Source organism: Mytilus edulis, chromosome 5 (assembly GCF_963676685.1).
Source record: "Mytilus edulis chromosome 5, xbMytEdul2.2, whole genome shotgun sequence".
Classification (NCBI taxonomy): domain Eukaryota; kingdom Metazoa; phylum Mollusca; class Bivalvia; order Mytilida; family Mytilidae; genus Mytilus; species Mytilus edulis.
In genome coordinates, this window is record NC_092348.1 from 2,591,323 (window position 1) to 2,608,945 (window position 17,623).

Sequence of the window (17,623 nt, forward strand, 5' to 3'; positions counted from 1 at the left end):
TTTCCTCATTTTTGTTGAGTCTGCGATTAACAGAAAAAGTAGGCGAGACACCGGGTTCCGTGGAACCCTTACGAATTTTTCTTTCTATTTCAGCATTGACTTTTAACAAATACAATTATTAATAAGGTTATGATAATGAAAGGGGTGCTTATGTTTGAGCCGTTTCAAATAGCGCTTTATGCGCGGGCATTCTCGGAAGTTTTCATACCATTTTTTATTCTATTTCAGCATTGACTTTTAAAAAATACAATTGTTAATAAGGTTATGATAATGAAAGGGGTGCTTATGTTTGAGCCGTTTCAAATAGCGCTTTATGCGCGGGCATTCTCGGAAGTTTTCATACCATTTTTCTTTCTATTTCAGCATTGACTTTTAACAAATACAATTATTAATAAGGTTATGATAATGAAAGGGGTGCTTATGTTTGAGCCGTTTCAAATAGCGCTTTATGCGCGGGCATTCTCGGAAGTTTTCATACCATTTTTCTTTCTATTTCAGCATTGACTTTTAACAAATACAATTATTAATAAGGTTATGATAATGAAAGGGGTGCTTATGTTTGAGCCGTTTCAAATAGCGCTTTATGCGCGGGCATTCTCGGAAGTTTTCATACCATTTTTTATTCTATTTCAGCATTGACTTTTAAAAAATACAATTGTTAATAAGGTTATGATAATGAAAGGGGTGCTTATGTTTGAGCCGTTTCAAATAGCGCTTTATGCGCGGGCATTCTCAGAAGTTTTCATACTTATGTCTATTCTATATCCTTCCAAACTATCTCTCAGTATACATGTCTTTTTATTTTTTTTATTATGTGCAATATTTCATACATGTGTATCAGCCTCTGCATTCAGTTATCATCATGAAATGTCTTATCTATGTGAATAAATACTATTTGTTATAGTTTTATAGTTTTATGATTTTATATTTTTAAAATTCAAAATCGTAAGTGCTTTTTTTTTTTTTTAGGTCTACTTATGTTCAAGTAACCATGTCTAACAGCGGGGGCAGATTTCGAACAGGCTGTCGTAACCATCTCCACGATTCATGGCTCCAGTTCCTAGACAAATATGAAGACGAAAATGCAATCAAATTAACTACAAACCTTAGGAGACCGCGTGATGTCCAGCTGAAACAACTAGAGCAATTAGGCAAGAGACCATTCACTCAAGACAAGCGACGACCATTAAAAGTATGTGAGCACTGTTTGAATGTCCTCCAAGAGCTCTGTCCGGCAACTACTCCGACTGAGATACATGGTCATGACTATGTATTGAATGCAAAGAAAAGATTGAAGGTAGACGAGAATACACCGCCACCATCAGAATTTATAGAAGACGACAGATTTACTGTAGAAGATGTATTATCTCCCAAGTTTTACCACCAGCTATCTACAGCACAATTGGAGCAAGTTGCAAGGATAATAGGGGACATTGTATCTAGTAGGCTTTCCAGACGTTCTGTTGATCGTTTATATAGGGACAGAGACTATCTACTCAACATTGATCCTGATGACTACAGCGACAAATATGACAGCATACTACGCAGTTTTATCAGTGCATTTACTAGCCACAACACAGAAACAACACAGACTTTGAAATGCCTTCTCTATGAACAGATTCTACATTTAAAGTACCAGAATGCTATTTTACCACTGTCATTTATGCAGAACATTTTACTATATACCCAGACCAACAGTAGAGAAGCAGTTAACTTAATTGGATCCAGTGGCCCATATGGAAAGTACGATTTTCCGAGTTCGACCTGACCTGTTAGTAGGCGCACATCAAAGTCGTGCACCTGTGGCAAATAACTTTGTCGGGAAAGAAGTAAAACAAAAACAAAATTATTTGTTCTGTAATCATTTTTCATAAGAACAACACATTTAATTATAAATATTAAGCATACATTTTTTTAGATACAATTGTTTATTACCTTAAATAAAAAGATTATGATTGTTTAATGAATTGTTTTGTCATTTGGCACGTGTCAAACGGTTTATTGATTTTTGGCATATCAAAGAAAAACGGGCACGTGCCTAAATAATGTTGAATATCTTGTTTATTTATGATTATTTTTCTATAAAATTTGAAATTTATGCATGAAATATCAATCTCTAACATAATATGTAAAAATAATACACACAACAGCACTCCTTCTAGTCCTTAGTGGCATTGTATAGTTCTTAGTGCACTAAGGAGTCCTTAGCAGTGTTTAGACGTACCGTGATATTCTAGCCTAACGTGTTGATGTGTCTGTTGTCAGAGATGCACATAGACCTAGGTGAACAATACTGTCTTTAGTTACATCTAGTGTTTAGTTCCATAAAATTTCAGTTATTATCAAATTTTGTTGAAGAATTTATTGGTGAAAGTTAATGTAAATGTTCAGTTGCAAATACTACATGCATATTGAGGACACAATAGAAGAAGTATGGTTACTGGCAAACCTATCCAGGCATCTCCACAATAAAAAATATCTTCACGGAAAGCAAGCTATACTAAATAAAAAAATAAAAAACACTTATGTACGATTTTCAAAGTTGTTTAAGTAATTGTAGTGTATTGGATATACCCGTTGGACGCATGTTTCTGTCTTGTCATTACTTTCAATGAAAAGCTGGTGGTATTCTTAGCCCCAACACCATGTGTTGTTTTAAAATTGCTTCTGATTTTATTCACAGTTTTTTTATCAGATGGTGTCACAGTCATGTCTCAGTACCCAACAAGTCGGTTGAGTACAGGAACCCTGATGAGTTCAAAATGATGAGTCCTCTATGCAGAAAGAAAATTCCGCACATAGAGGCGGGCCTCTTTTGGTCACTAAACAATAATGAATAATAGTTCAGAGAAATGGTTGCTACACTAAACGCTAAAATGCACTTTTGAACTTAAATTGAAAAAAAGCACATGAGATTACCAAAGGATAAAGGTTTCTGCTTTGAGACAGGCGATGGATGTATACTCATGACTTTTGATATCTCAACCGGCCCCTATTCCTTTAGAAAATGAGGAATAAACAACCACAATGCATTAAACAAGAGAAAACTCGATTTAAAAGAAGCCAGAGTCAAATGTAGAAATAGGTAACAGAAGAAACTACGCAAATGGCAATAATAAACATAAAATAACAAACGGACCAGTAGCAGTAACTCAATGCAAGCTCCATGTTTGAAGTACACTTATCGGTAATTTGTGTCATTGGTAGAAAAATTAACAATTCTTAAACAATAATATCTGGGAATATTTGGTCTGCTCCAATAAAATAATATCCTTACCTACTACAAAAACATATAAAACTATTCTCTGTTCTTTGGTTGAGTTCACAAATAGATTTTTCTCTAAGATATTTCATTCTCCCATAGGATATTTGTTTCTCCTATAGGATATTTATTTCTCCTATAGGATATTTCTTTCTCCCATAGGATTTTTTTCTCTCTTATGAGTTGCTTTGATCTCCCATAGGATTTTTAATCTCCCTTAGGATTTTTATTCTCCCTTAGGATTTATTTATTACCCTTAGGATTCTTTTTTATCCCACAGGATATTTTTTGTGTTATGAAATCCCTTAGGATATTTATTAATCCTATCGGATATTTTTAATCCCATGGGATTATTTTATTAAACTAATATCCTGTAGGATAAAAAATATCCTATAGGAAATGCTTTTATTTTTCCTAAGGGATTTTTTTAATCCTAAGGGCGAAACTATATCCTATAGGATATTTTTATTCTCCTAAGGGATTATAAATCCCTTAGGATTTAAATATCCTGTAGGATATAAAAAATATCCTATGGGATTATGACTTTATCCTATAGGATTTCTCAAAATCCTATGGGAGAAAAAAATATCCTACAGGATTTTGTCACTATTTTCACTCTAGTTGCCGAACCGGGCGAGCCACACCAATTTTTTTTTTGTATTGTGTTATTTATCCCCAGAGGTACATTATTGCCAAATTTGATGATTCTACGACAAAAAAAAGTGTGGTTCCAATTTGCACTTATGAGAAGTGCAAATTAATCCAAGAACATGTTTGACAGACAGACTAAGAATTAAATGTGTATGTTCCACTGTATGCGAAAATATCTGATCTTCTAACCAATAAATTACCAAGACGAGCAAAAATGTCTGCACCTATATTGTATTTTAAAAGCTTTTCATATTATTTCTAAGCTTTATTAGCTTTGAGAACCTAAAATTGATTCAGTAAACTGTAGCTGTTATGATGCCAGCTGCCGTGCCGTGTGTTTTTCTTTTGAGATACGATATTTTCGAACAACAAAATGTCTCACCAATCCGACTACACTTTTTCGTCACATGTCAGAATTCAGGTTAATGATTGGTTAGAAGATCAGATATTTTCGCATACAGTGGAACATACATATTTAATTCTTAATAATCAATAAAAAGATTTCCACAAAAAATTGAGATACGAGGTTTTTGCATAACAGCGACGTTATGTGCTAAATCTCTCTAGATTTTTGTAAAGCATACATATCTGAGCACATTCAGATATGTACCTTTATACGATAAAGGCATAATAGAAAACTAAATACATAATTAGGTACTGTTAGGCGCAATGACCATCTCAATTTTAATAACTATAGATCCAGAGATCACAATATTGCTAATATCAAACACCATTAACAGTTCATGTTTTGAATATGGCAACCATGCATCCACGAAAACAAATCCCGGTTTATAAACATCACACAATCAACAATACCGGTAAAAGACAGCAATCAAACATCTACAAAATATATACAAAACACATTAATTCTTTACATACAACTTCAATACATTAAAAAAAACAGAATTCTTAATGAAAATTAAACTTCAATACAAAGGAAACGTACGATAATGGTCAATGCCCAAACCTCGATAGTTAAATCTCGTGCAAACTTTCATTATATACTGACCGCCAAAACCGGTTTGCAACTATTGTGAAAACACAATAGAAAAATTACATACTTCAAAAATCATACGCGAACCGCACATAAATATATTTATGTTCTAAATTCACTGTGTTCAAACGAACATAAAGTATTTATGTGCTAAATCTCTCTGGATTTTTGTAAAGCATACATATCTGAGCACATTCAGATATGTATCTTTATACGATAAAGGCATAATAGAAAACTAAATACATATTTAGATACTGTTAGGCGCAATGACCATCTCGACGCACAAAGAAAGCAAACTTGATGTACATATTATATACCAAGATTTTGAGATACTGACAAACGCTTCTTTAAACTTTCTTATACATAGCCATCTTTAGCTTGGTCGGATTTCCACCGACCATGTATTTTAAATAATCTATCGGAAATATTGTTTTGAGCGGCAGCTGTTGCACCACCCGATCTAAAACTATGCAGACCAAAATCTTTAGCGTTACAACCAATCTCTGATAATGCACATTTTATCAATTCTCTCGCTCTGGTATACGACAAACTATCGTTTTTCTTCCTTAGAACAAAATTGTTTGATTTCTTTAAAAATGACAAAGGTCTAAAAATATACATATCTGAAGACAAATCAATATTTGCTTCTTTTAAATAACAGTCTAATATTGTACATGGACATTGTTGAGTGTCAAGCTTTGATATCAATACATGTCTGCCTTTCCTGTAACAGTCTGTTTTACTCTTCTCAATAAAAATGTCTATATATTGATTACAAACTGAAATGTGCTTTGCTTTTATACTACAAAGTTCTTGATACCTTAAAAATCCGGTATAAGATAGTGCACACATTGTTAATAGGCGTAAATCGTTTAGAGAACGACCAATTGAATTGTACTTCGAAAAAAATTTGATCATAATATCAGAAGTAACTGGACTCTTTGTCTCTATAGGTCTGTTCAATTTTCTTCTTGATGCTTCTACGATCAATCTAACCATTTCAGAATCACATGGATTAGCTACCCCAGCAAGATTATGTGCCCATTTTATACCATAAAAAGCGGATTCTATAACGCTATAAGGATTAGCTGATTGAATTAAATTTTGTAAATATATACCTACATATAATTCTTGACAGGGTAATACACATTTAATTTCAGAGTATTTTTCAGTCCATTTAACGAATCTTTTAAAATATCCAGCATATTTTTCTACTGTAGATTTTGCACGAGCATCAAGAATGGTTGAAGATAAACTATTAAACAATGCTTTAAGTTCAGGATGTTTAATCTGTTCGTTCTGTGACCAAAATCCAACCGAAAATATTGTCTGCAAAATATATACTCAATATAAAGTTATAAATATAAAATACAGTACCTTGAAACTATATCCATACTATAGTCCAGTGACTTGGTAAAACAATGCAATCTATAACAATAGTCCAGCGACCAATAAGATGAGGGTCCAGTGACCAAAAAAGGCAGTCCAATGCGTGTATACAGTAACACCATAGCAAAATGCAATACCCAGTGGTAATATAAATCTGTAAAATAAATATACATATTACACAACCGAAGCATTTAAGTGTACAGCTAATATTTTCCCGTGAAATTGGCCATTAGCAAACAAAGAGTTTAAATTGTTACCAGCAACAAAAATTCTTTCCGCTTCATGAAATTCTAAAACATCAACAACATAACAAGCGTATTCTGAGTTCTGTTCAAAGGCCAAAATGCAGCAGACTGCCATTTAGGAACAACAAATGTACCCTCTGCTCCACAAGAAACTAAATGGTTAATACAGTTACTAACTAGACTTATTGGTGGAACTAACCAGTTGTTCTCGCCATGCCAGTTGCAAGTGAATGCATCTATCGCTGATTTTGTAGGATTCCAATATTTCGAATTAAACCTAGTCAGCTTTGTATTATGCATGTTAGCAAACCTATCAACAGTGAATGGTCCCCAGATGCTATTAAAAAAATCGAAAAATTCAAAAGATATGTCCCAATCATCAATGTCAATAATTCTACTCAAAGCATCAGCCTTTTCGTTTTCCTCTCTAGGAATCCACTGTGCATATAATGAAATATTGCACGACACACAAGTATTAAAAATTGATAAAGCTAAACCTTGCAAGTGTGGTAATTTGCTTCCTTTCTTAATAATACTAACAGCATTTTGATTATCTGTGAAAAAAGTAACTGAACTGTGTTCTAATACTTTCGCAAAACTATCTAATGTTAATTCAATTGCTTTGATTTCTCTCCAAGTGGAGCTTTTTGTTGCCTCTGTCACAGACCACTGTCTGTGTGCAATATAATCAGTACCTTGCAAATAACCTCCTGCACCTATATCACTAGCATCAGTGAAAACATTAAATTCAGAATTATTCCGTAATAACGGTACTGGCTTCAAACAGTTAATTTTGCTTCCAAAACATAATTTCTTGAATACTATCTGAGTGTTGTCTCAAATCAACGTACTGATCCCAGTCTTGTCTTAAATTTATAACAGAAAAAGTACACCTGGTCATAATTTGAGTAACATTTTCAATAGCTGGTGAAAAGGAAATTATTTTTCCACATAATTTAGCTAATAACCTAATTTTAACTTTAAAAGCTTTAGACAGAATTACATCAATCAAATTGATAAAATTTTCTATTTTAATTAACGGCAACTCCATCAAAGAACTTTTCAAATTCCAAGTGAAACCAAGCCAAACTAAAGTTTGAACAGGTGTCCATATACACTTGTCCTTGTTTGGAACAAAACCTGACAATATCAAATCGTTTTTGACCCTCATAGATTGTTCACAGATCTTCACAGCATAGCTTTTCAGTCTCCGCTAAACATAAACCATCATCTTAATACACTGTAATTTTGATACCGTCTTTACGCCAGTGAGCAATTAAAGGTCTTACAACTTTAGTGAATACGTACCCCGCTGAACAGAGGCCAAACGGTAAAACTGTAAAAACAAAATATATTACCGTTTCACCAAACTTCCAAGAAAAGCCCAAATATTTCTGATGATTGGGGAAAATGTTTATGTGATGATATCCTGCTTTTTTATGTGCTGGTGGTTGTTCCACAGGGCAGTAGTATGCGTCTAGAGTGGTTGTTTTTTATGAAAAACAGCTGCCACTGGCTAGCTTACATATGTGAGCGAAGAGAGAGCCGAGTGAGTAAGCCTCTCCTGTCAGTACATAGCCTCTACACTGTCAAGACTTCTACAGTGCCTCCCCGCGACAGCACATGGTAACTGGGTTCTAGCATCTCAGGCTTTACTGTGGAGGATCTTGGAGCAGCAAGGGCCCTAAAGATGCAGAGTGTAGGCTCACCGGCGTGTGGAAACGCCCTTACTCTCATTAACCTTGCCCCAACTATGGGTAAATAGCCGGTTAGATGAAGATCGTTAACCCAGGAAGGTAATTTATCTAGGAGAAAGAAAACTCCGAAATAAAAACGGTCAGATAATGGTTTGTCAGCCTTGGTCAGCAACTTATCTAAAGGAAGGAAACCTCGACAAAAAATCCCTGGCCCTCCAAGTAGGGGGTTCGGCATAGGGCCAACAACTCTATCCTGTAAAAAGAATTAAGTTACGGAAACAGCAACAAAGGAATCAAACACAACCGCTGTGCGAATAGGCCTTCAAGAAAATAGTATGATTGCCAGTGGTGAAAGCCGCAAGGAAGCTGCTGGCAGGAATGAAGTGCTGAGCGCTAAAGCAAAAACCAGAATAGGATTCTGGAACGTACGTACTATGTATGAAACTGGGAAACTTGCACAGGTCACATCAGTATGAGGCGATATAATTTGCACATTTTGGGAGTTAGCGAGAGTAGATGGACAGGTTCTGGTAAGATAAAGACAGATTCAGGAGAAACAGTTCTGTACTCGGGGAGAAATGACAACTATCATTTTGAAGGAGTAGCCATCATCCTCAAGAGAGGCACTGAGAAGAGACTAATGGAATGGAAACCTGTCAATAGTAGATTGATAACAGCAAAATTTAAAGGAGTGCACACCAACATGACCCTTTTACAATGCTATGCACCAACAAATGACAGTGATGAAGCTATGAAAGACACCTTTTACGAACAACTACAAGCTGAAGTGAGATTGGTACCACGTCATAATCTATTGGTGGTGATGGGTGATTTGAATGCCAAACTGGGAAACAACAACACTGATATGGACAGAATAATAGGTAAACATGGATGTGGTACTATAAATGATAATGGAGAAAGACTAGTAGAATTATGTGCAGCTTACAACTTGGTAGTAGGAGGAACACTCTTTTCACATCAAGATATACATAAATTAACATGGTGTTCTCCAAATGGAAGGGATAAGAACCAGATAGACCACCTTATGATAAATGGTACTTGGAGGCGTTCATTACTCGATGTTAAAGTCAAGAGGGGAGCAGATGTTGGTAGTGACCATCACCTTGTTACTGCAAATATTAAGATGAAATTGAGAAGTACAGGACGTAAAACACTTGTCCCCACAAGATATGATATTGAAAAATTACAAGATCATAACGTAAAAACTGCATTCATCCTCCAATTGAAAAATAAGTTTCAAGCTCTTACAGATAATCCTGACATGATCCCAACAGAAACAACAATTGGGTTTTAAACAGGGTAAAAAGATGAAGAAATGGATAACACCAGGTACATGGAAGGTTATAGAAGAAAGACGTCACATGAATAAGAAGATTCTAGACACAAAATCTGAACGGTTACAAGAAAGACACAAAGCAAGCTACAGAGTACTAGACAAAAATGTTAAGCGAATGGCTAGAGCAGACAAAAGAGCTTACATGGAAGACCTTGCTAAACAAGCAGAAGAAGCAGCAGAAAAGGGCGAACAGGGAAAAATCTACAAGATCACAAGAGAAATCTGTGGTAAATTTCGTAACACTAATGATGTCCATATAAAAGACAAAAATGGAAGGCTATTGCCAACAGAAGACGAGCAAAAAGCCAGATGGGCAGAACACTTTAAGGAAGTACTTAACAGGCCATCGCCAGATGATGAAGCGATAGTAATTGAGGCAGTTCAAGACTTGGAAATTAATATCAACCTTCCAGACAAACAAGAAATAATAAAAGTAATAAAATCTTTAAAAAATGGAAAATCACCAGGTCATGACAACCTGAATGCAGAACTTTTCAAAGTCGAACCAGAACTCGCAGCTGAAATTCTTCAATCATTATTTACATCAATATGGGAAGGAAAAATAATACCAGACGATTGGACCAAAGGCATAATAATCAAGCTAGCCAAGAAAGGAGCTCTAAGCGACTGCAACAATTGGCGAGGTATTACCCTCCTGTCAATTCCAAGTAAAATCATGGCCAAAATTATTATCCAAAGAATAATAGATGCAATTGATAAACAACTAAGAGAGGAGCAAGCAGGATTCCGTAAAGGTAGAGGGTGCATCGATCAAATTTTTGCTTTACGCAACATCATCGAACAATGTACAGAATGGCAAAGGCAGCTTTACATCAACTTTGTGGATTTCCGGAAGGCTTTTGACAGTATCAACAGAAAGACCTTGTGGCGAATACTAAGAGCATATGGAATTCCAAAAGATATAATTGAACTTATCAAAAGTTTTTACAACAATTTCACTTGCAGTGAAGGGCATAGCAACATCTGGTTTGAGGTAAAAACAGGAGTTAGGCAAGGATGTGTGATGTCTGCTCTTCTTTTCAATGTTGTCATTGACTGGGTGATGAGAAAAACAACAGAAGATGCTCCAAGAGGAATAAGATGGAACCTTTCAGCAACATTAGAAGATCTAGATTTTGCTGATGATCTTGCTCTTTTATCTCATACCCACCACCATTTACAAGAGAAGGCAAACCGCCTTAATACATTTGCCAGTCAAGTTGGACTTAAAATTAGCCAAACCAAAACAGAAGTCATGACCCTAAACATCAACAATCCAGCTCTTATCCTAGTAGATGGAAAAGATCTTTCCATCACAGAAACATTTACATACCTAGGAAGTACAATAAGAAACGATGGAGGTGCAGGAAATGACATTATGAACAGATTAAACAAAGCCAGAAATATTTTCAGATCATTAAACAATGTATGGAAATCATCACAGTACAGTAAGAAGACCAAACTTAAACTGTACAGGAGTTGTGTTTTATCTACTCTGCTATACGGATCTGAATGCTGGAGGATGACAGAATTAGATCTAAACAAACTGTCAATTTTCCATACCAAAAGCTTAAGAAGAATCCTACATATTTTCTGGCCAAATAAAATATCTAATGAAGACCTTTTAAGACAGTGTCATCAAGATAGCATGGGTACAATATTAATGAGAAGGCGTTGGAAATGGATTGGGCATGTCATCAGAAGAGATAGAAATTCCATCACTAGAACAGCTCTACATTGGATTCCAGAAGGAAGACGTAAGCGAGGTAGACCAAAGAACACATGGAGACGTACTGTAGAAGGAGAACTGAAGACCATGAATAATACATGGGGAACAGTAGAAAAGATGGCCAAAGACAGACAGAAATGGAGAACCTTTGTTACTGCCCTACATGCCGATGGCATACCGGGCAGTAAGTAAAGTAGGTAAGTATCCTGCTTTTAAATCAAAAGCAAATCCAAAACAATCGCTTGTCAAAAACTGACTGGCAGTTTTCCAGTCCTCAAACTTTATCTTACTATAAACAACTTGTTTGTTTACGTGTCTCAAGTCTAAAATTAGACGACCTTTACCTAATGAATTAATCGATACAGTTAACGGGTTAACAACATGCGGTCTGTTCGATACCTCTTCTATCAAGCTAGCATCAATTAATTCCTGAACTGCCTTTTCTACAAAATCTTTATGTTCTAAAGCAGATTTATTATTTCTTAGCAAAACGCTCTCTGGTTCGTTAATTAAAGGTATTTTATAACCATTCTCAATTAAATCTAAAATAAACTTTGAAGCATTAATATTTTTCCAAAAATCTAAAGAATTTTTCAGTCTATTTTTAACGTTAATACAAGAGGTACCAGATTCATAATCATAAAAAGAGTCAAAATTGTCTACATTCTGTACCTTAAGAATATCTGGAGATCTCTCAGTTTGGTGCTCCTCTGGAAGCTGCTGAATTTCCCCCTTTTTTACAGTCTTTTGCCCAATGTCCATACAGACCACAGTTGTAACAGATGTCCCTAGTTCTGTTCCGACGAGATGTAATGGGGGCGGCGGCCCCCGCGACAAGAAAGGGATGTTGCTGTGAAAAACCACCATTATTACCATTGTGAGCAATACTAGACGGACCACCAGCAGATTCCGCGGGTCTTTTCTTTATGTTTTGACGCTTATCCTGCTTCACGGTTTTCAATTTCTTCACTGCTCTGCCATCAGCCGCCCGAATGCGCTTCTCATCCTCTGAGTCACTAGCCACGTCATCCGACAAATACTCGTCCACAGTTTTCCACCCACCTTCAGATTTATCAGCTATACGAATCAGCTTATTCCTTTTCTTCAAAGATTGACCAGATTCTTTCAACACTCTAACGGCCTTGTCATATATTCGGTGCTCTATACAGTCTACAGCAGTATCAATATTGTCTAACAAATCAGAATTTAAATCAAACTGCACTTTGTTACCCTTGAACTTGAAAGAACTCTCAGATTTCTGTACCTTTCGTGCAAGATCATGTGTGGTATCTGCAAAATTTCTCTCGATTCCCGTCAACTTTCTGGTAAAATAAGTTTTCATCAGCGACAACAAATCAGCATTTGTAATTTCATCAGAAGCAGCTTGACTCGGCATCTCTACATCTTCCATATCAAGTAGTTTATCAGGCTCGATATCAGACATAACGAAATTAAACTTCAATACAAAGGAAACGTACGATAATGGTCAATGCCCAAACCTCGATAGTTAAATCTCGTGCAAACTTTCATTATATACTGACCGCCAAAACCGGTTTGCAACTATTGTGAAAACACAATAGAAAAATTACATACTTCAAAAATCATACGCGAACCGCACATAAATATATTAAAGAAAAACAATCAAACAACATTTAGCAAAATGGCATTAAAAATGTACAAAACAACTCCAATATAAAAAAAAAAGGATACATTGAAGAGATAATTCGCGATTTTTCGCTTTTCATCTTATCATAATACCATAAAAAACATATTCACCAAGTTTTTTTTTATATGAAAAGTAATAAAGGAGAAAATTGGGAATAATTAATTCTATTTCTTCAAACTTCCTGACTTATGTGACATAGTTTAAGTCTTTTTGCATGCCGGGAGTGAAATTAATCTCCTTTAAGTCTTGTTCGTTGACCATCTAATAACGCTATTTGAAGCGCATCGACGACCCTTGGTGTAGCTATTAACCAACGAAAAGTAAGTGATAGCCATGCAACTTTTAAAATTAGATTGTTGGATTTATGTATGTGGATTTATTTTATACGAATTTTAGTAATTAAAGTAAATAATACAATAGAACATTATGATTTTTTTCCACAAATACTTTAAACAAACATATGAAACTGACATGATCGATAGTGTATTAAAAACTACATGTTTGTATTCTGAACTTTTTGCTTCATTCTAGCAAACATTTTCACTTGCTTGTACTGTGGAAATAAAATGTGTATTAATTTGTGACACCTATAAATAAAAACATAAAATTATTATGAACTTGTCTCTCACCTCGTGGCAAGATCTTAAAGAAACATAATTAGTATACATGTTTTTTTAACAGTAACTTTAACTCATTAATACGAATATAAAAAGTAATGATAAGTTTGTCTTTAAAAGATTTTATATTATAAACAGTTTGAATAAATTAAAACATTTGAATTTGATTGTTTTAGAAAAAAAACCAAATTTCAATCTTCTTCTAAAGAACAAAATATTGAAATTGCTAACCTTAAGCATTTTTAAAAATTGCCTTAAAATATCGAAAAATGAAAAATGTTAAAACATGAAGCATTTTTCAATTTGCCTTTAAAAATTGAAAAATGAAAAATGCTCCAATGTGGAGCATTTTCAATTTGCCTCTGAAAATTGAAATATGAAAAATGTGCTTCCGCGCTTCATACAAAATTTACTTCGGTCAACGCTTTTACACCTCAATGAAGTTACAAAAAGAAGCATTCAATTCTTAAAATAAAAACATAATAAAAATTACATGAAACTAACCCTTGTTATTTTTTTGCACGAATATAATTGAAAAAAGATTAAAAACAAAGACTGCATGGTAGTGGTAGTGTCCACTACGAAACGTTTTTCTCCCATACTTGGTTCGTAGGGGACCGTTTCGTAGGGGACATATTCCCATGTTTTATTCCCCCTCCCCCCACAATCCCTATATTGCAATAGTAACAAGACTGATTGTATTCATCAAAGCATTTATTAAGCTGTACACTATTATTTTTTTCATAATTTTAAAACCAGATACTGAAGTAGATTTGACCCGTTTCGTAGTGGACATTAACAAAAATACGGTATCACTCTGGTCCATTTGATGTGCTCAATTTTTCTTACCAACAATTTCATTGCCGTTATAAAAGCATCACTTCTTTTGCAAGACCCTAATGTTTATATCTCTTGCAAACAAAAATTATATTGATTACAAAAACTGTTATTGGCAAATTTTAATGACTTCGTTTCGTAGTGGACATTTTGTGAGGGACACACCTTCTGAAATTAAAAATCCTATATTGAAAGCTGTTTATTAAAATATGTTGGCTCTGAACATACTTTTGAATTATTAAAGAACTTATGTAAAGTAAAAATAACATTTATTTCTTCATTTTTTACGATATTTTAGAGTATGAATGTTGAACAGGCGGTCTAGGGACATGCCATTTTGGTTGTTTTTGACCATTCAGGAGTCAATATTTTATCAATCCCTCTAAAAATAAACTGTTTCTTTGCTTAAAAATGTTAAATCTAATTCAATGTACTGACTGCACAAAATATTACTTGCAAAGATCAAACACATTTTTTTTAAAGAGGCTGGGACAAGAAAATACGTTTTTATTGAAAAACGCCCACATACACATTTATTACTTTACCCCGAAAAGATATATATATAGGAGAACAACAACGCACCAGCAAAATTTTGTGATCTGGCGCAGGATTATTATGCAATAGTTATTTCCATTGTTTAAAACCATGAATTTTATATTTCCCTATTTTGTTATCTACATTCAGGTTAACTAAATATTCCCTATATATCTGATTAATTACATAGATATTGGTATGTTGAGTTAGAAATATTATTACATTATGTAGACTGAGAACAGGAAATCATAGAATTCCTATTGAGACTGGTAGATGGCAAAATGTTGCAAGAGAAAATAGAAAATGCTTAATTTGTAACTCTGGCGATATCGGAGATGAATTTCATTATATTTTTATATGCTCTGTATTTAATGATAGTCGTAAACAGTTATTGAGAAAAAAAATATACAAATCAACCAAATTCGTTGAAAGGAGTACAAAAATGTAGGTCCAGTAAGACCCCTTTTTGGCCCAAAAATATAGCAGTTTTACAAAATTGTTAAAATGTAAACTTTTAGTTATTTATTGTACAGTAGAATGCTTCTGCTACATAAATATGGGCTGTTTTTGACAATGCAATGTACATATATCGGGTATTAGCACCTTTAAGTATTGCTTAATTACTGAAATCTTTATAATTCTAGCATTTTAGTTAAATTTTAGACGGTTTTCGTGTGAAACGAAAGTGGCCGCATTCGTGTTCATCCTTACAGCAGATTTCAGTCAGTATGTAGCTAATGGTAATATCTTTGGTTAGCTTGCTTAATTGTTAGCTGAACCGTGAAGTCATTGTTAGGTAAGGTAAACTTCCCTCCTTTAATAGTAGACTAGCCCAACAGATAAAAAATCTATCTCTCTGTAGGACTAAGCTACTTTAAAAGGAGGGTAGTATACCTTACCTAACAAAGACTTCACGGTTCAGCAAACAAGCAAGCTAACCAAAGATATTACCATTAGCTACATACTGACTGAAATCTGCTGTAATATTAAAATGTAAGTTGTATTTTATGATAATACATAACATATTGAGGATGAACACTGATGCGGCCATTTCATTTTTGACAAAAAACATCTGAAAATTTACATTTTTCGGCATATTTGGTAGATTTTTCATATTTGAGCTTGAATCGGGTCGTTTTTATTGACTAAATCAGTTAAAATCTTTCAGATAAACTAATTGATTCAAATGAGATAGACACTTAAAAGTGTTTAAAAAGTGGTCAAAATCTTTCGTCAAATGAACCTGAAATTTGAGGCCAAAATCGGTCCTTACCGGACCTACTCCTTTAATGAATTGATGAATAGTAAAAATCTTTCTGATCTTAACAGCTTGTGCAAATTTATAAGACTAGTCAATACGTATGTAGGCTCTCCTGGGTAGCTCATGTACTTGATATAATTAGGTTTAAGATGTATACTGTAATTAATGATATTTTACTCTCTCTTGCTTTCGTATAACGTTTGCATGTATGTACATATACATTATGTAATATTTATTGTGTGAATCTCTATACCAATGTAAAATTGAGAATGGAAATGGGGAATGTGCCAAAAAGACAACAACCCGACCATAGAAAAAAAACAACAGCAGAAGGTCACCAACAGGTCTTCAATGTAGCGAGAAATTCCCGCACCCGGAGGCGTCCTTCAACTGGCCTAGTATATATTTGTTTAGGGGCCAGCTTAATGACGCCTCCGGGTGCGGGAATTTCTCGCTACATTGAAGACCTGTTGGTGACCCTCTGCTGTTGTTTTTTTATTTGGTCGGGTTGTTGTCTCTTTGACACATTCCCCATTTCCATTCTCAATTTTACCAAGTATATGATCTTTCTGACATTTACATTAAGTTAAAACTTGCACAATCATATTTCCATAAGCGTATTACAAAATGATATGAATCAATATTCCAAAACATCGTTCCCTGCAGAGAAATGATAATTATAAAAAGTATGAAAGGAGCATCATATACGTTTGTTACAAATAATTAAGAGCTGGATTAATTGATTGTTGGTTGCTAAACAAATACTATGTAGAGGAAGCGAAATAAACTAATGATAACTTTTAGTTTGTTATCATCATTATTTTAGGAAATTAGCACGAACAAACTCAAAAATCGAAACAATAAAAGAAACGAAAAAATAAAAACCGTCAAGAAGTTAATGAAAAAATAAGTTATGACTGACAGCAAATGGAATAAGGACCACAACTTTAATACATTCATACAAATTAATAGCTTGGGATACTAGTAGGCAGGTACAGAAAAAGGAAGATACTGTTTTAGAACGTTGTAGGGTTCAAGTCTCTGTCATGTCATTTGGGAGTAGTAAAGAACGCTCCCAAGATAATGATATACAAGAAGAAAGCGAAATAAATCACTAGAAGATGATTTTTACACACACACACACACACACACACATAACTTGTACATTGACAAAACATTATCTATTACAGCTGATTTCCTAATGCTTGCAAAGTAAAACTTTGGTTGGCTTGCTTGGTTTTTTTTGTATAATTGTTTATACAAGCTTTGTAAATAAGATTCACATCTTTAAACAATATATATAGGCATAGTTTAACCTGTATATATCATATTTGAATTTAATTGGATGTTATCCTAATATGATTGTACAATATACAAACAAACC

General features: G+C 34.3%; 3 protein-coding genes across 3 annotated transcripts; 1 reads left to right on the plus strand and 2 right to left on the minus strand.

Moving 5' to 3' along the window:
- Window positions 1–4,647: 4,647 nt before the first annotated feature.
- LOC139522752 (uncharacterized) lies at window positions 4,648–12,871 on the minus strand. The gene is made up of 3 exons (XM_071316258.1): window positions 11,997–12,871; window positions 6,285–6,450; window positions 4,648–4,753 (listed from the first exon to the last, which is right to left on the minus strand). The coding sequence occupies exon 1, from the start codon at window positions 12,766–12,768 to the stop codon at window positions 12,019–12,021; it is 750 nt and encodes a 249-aa protein (XP_071172359.1). The 5' UTR covers window positions 12,769–12,871; the 3' UTR covers window positions 4,648–4,753; window positions 6,285–6,450; window positions 11,997–12,018.
- LOC139522649 (uncharacterized) lies at window positions 5,265–8,473 on the minus strand. Its single transcript, XM_071316117.1, has 3 exons — window positions 8,273–8,473; window positions 6,719–7,318; window positions 5,265–6,236 (listed from the first exon to the last, which is right to left on the minus strand). Exons 1-3 carry the CDS (start codon window positions 8,471–8,473, stop codon window positions 5,265–5,267), a joined length of 1,773 nt encoding a protein of 590 aa, XP_071172218.1.
- LOC139522650 (craniofacial development protein 2-like) lies at window positions 8,711–9,553 on the plus strand. The gene has a single exon (XM_071316118.1). The coding sequence runs from the start codon at window positions 8,711–8,713 to the stop codon at window positions 9,551–9,553; it is 843 nt and encodes a 280-aa protein (XP_071172219.1).
- Window positions 12,872–17,623: the final 4,752 nt, after the last annotated feature.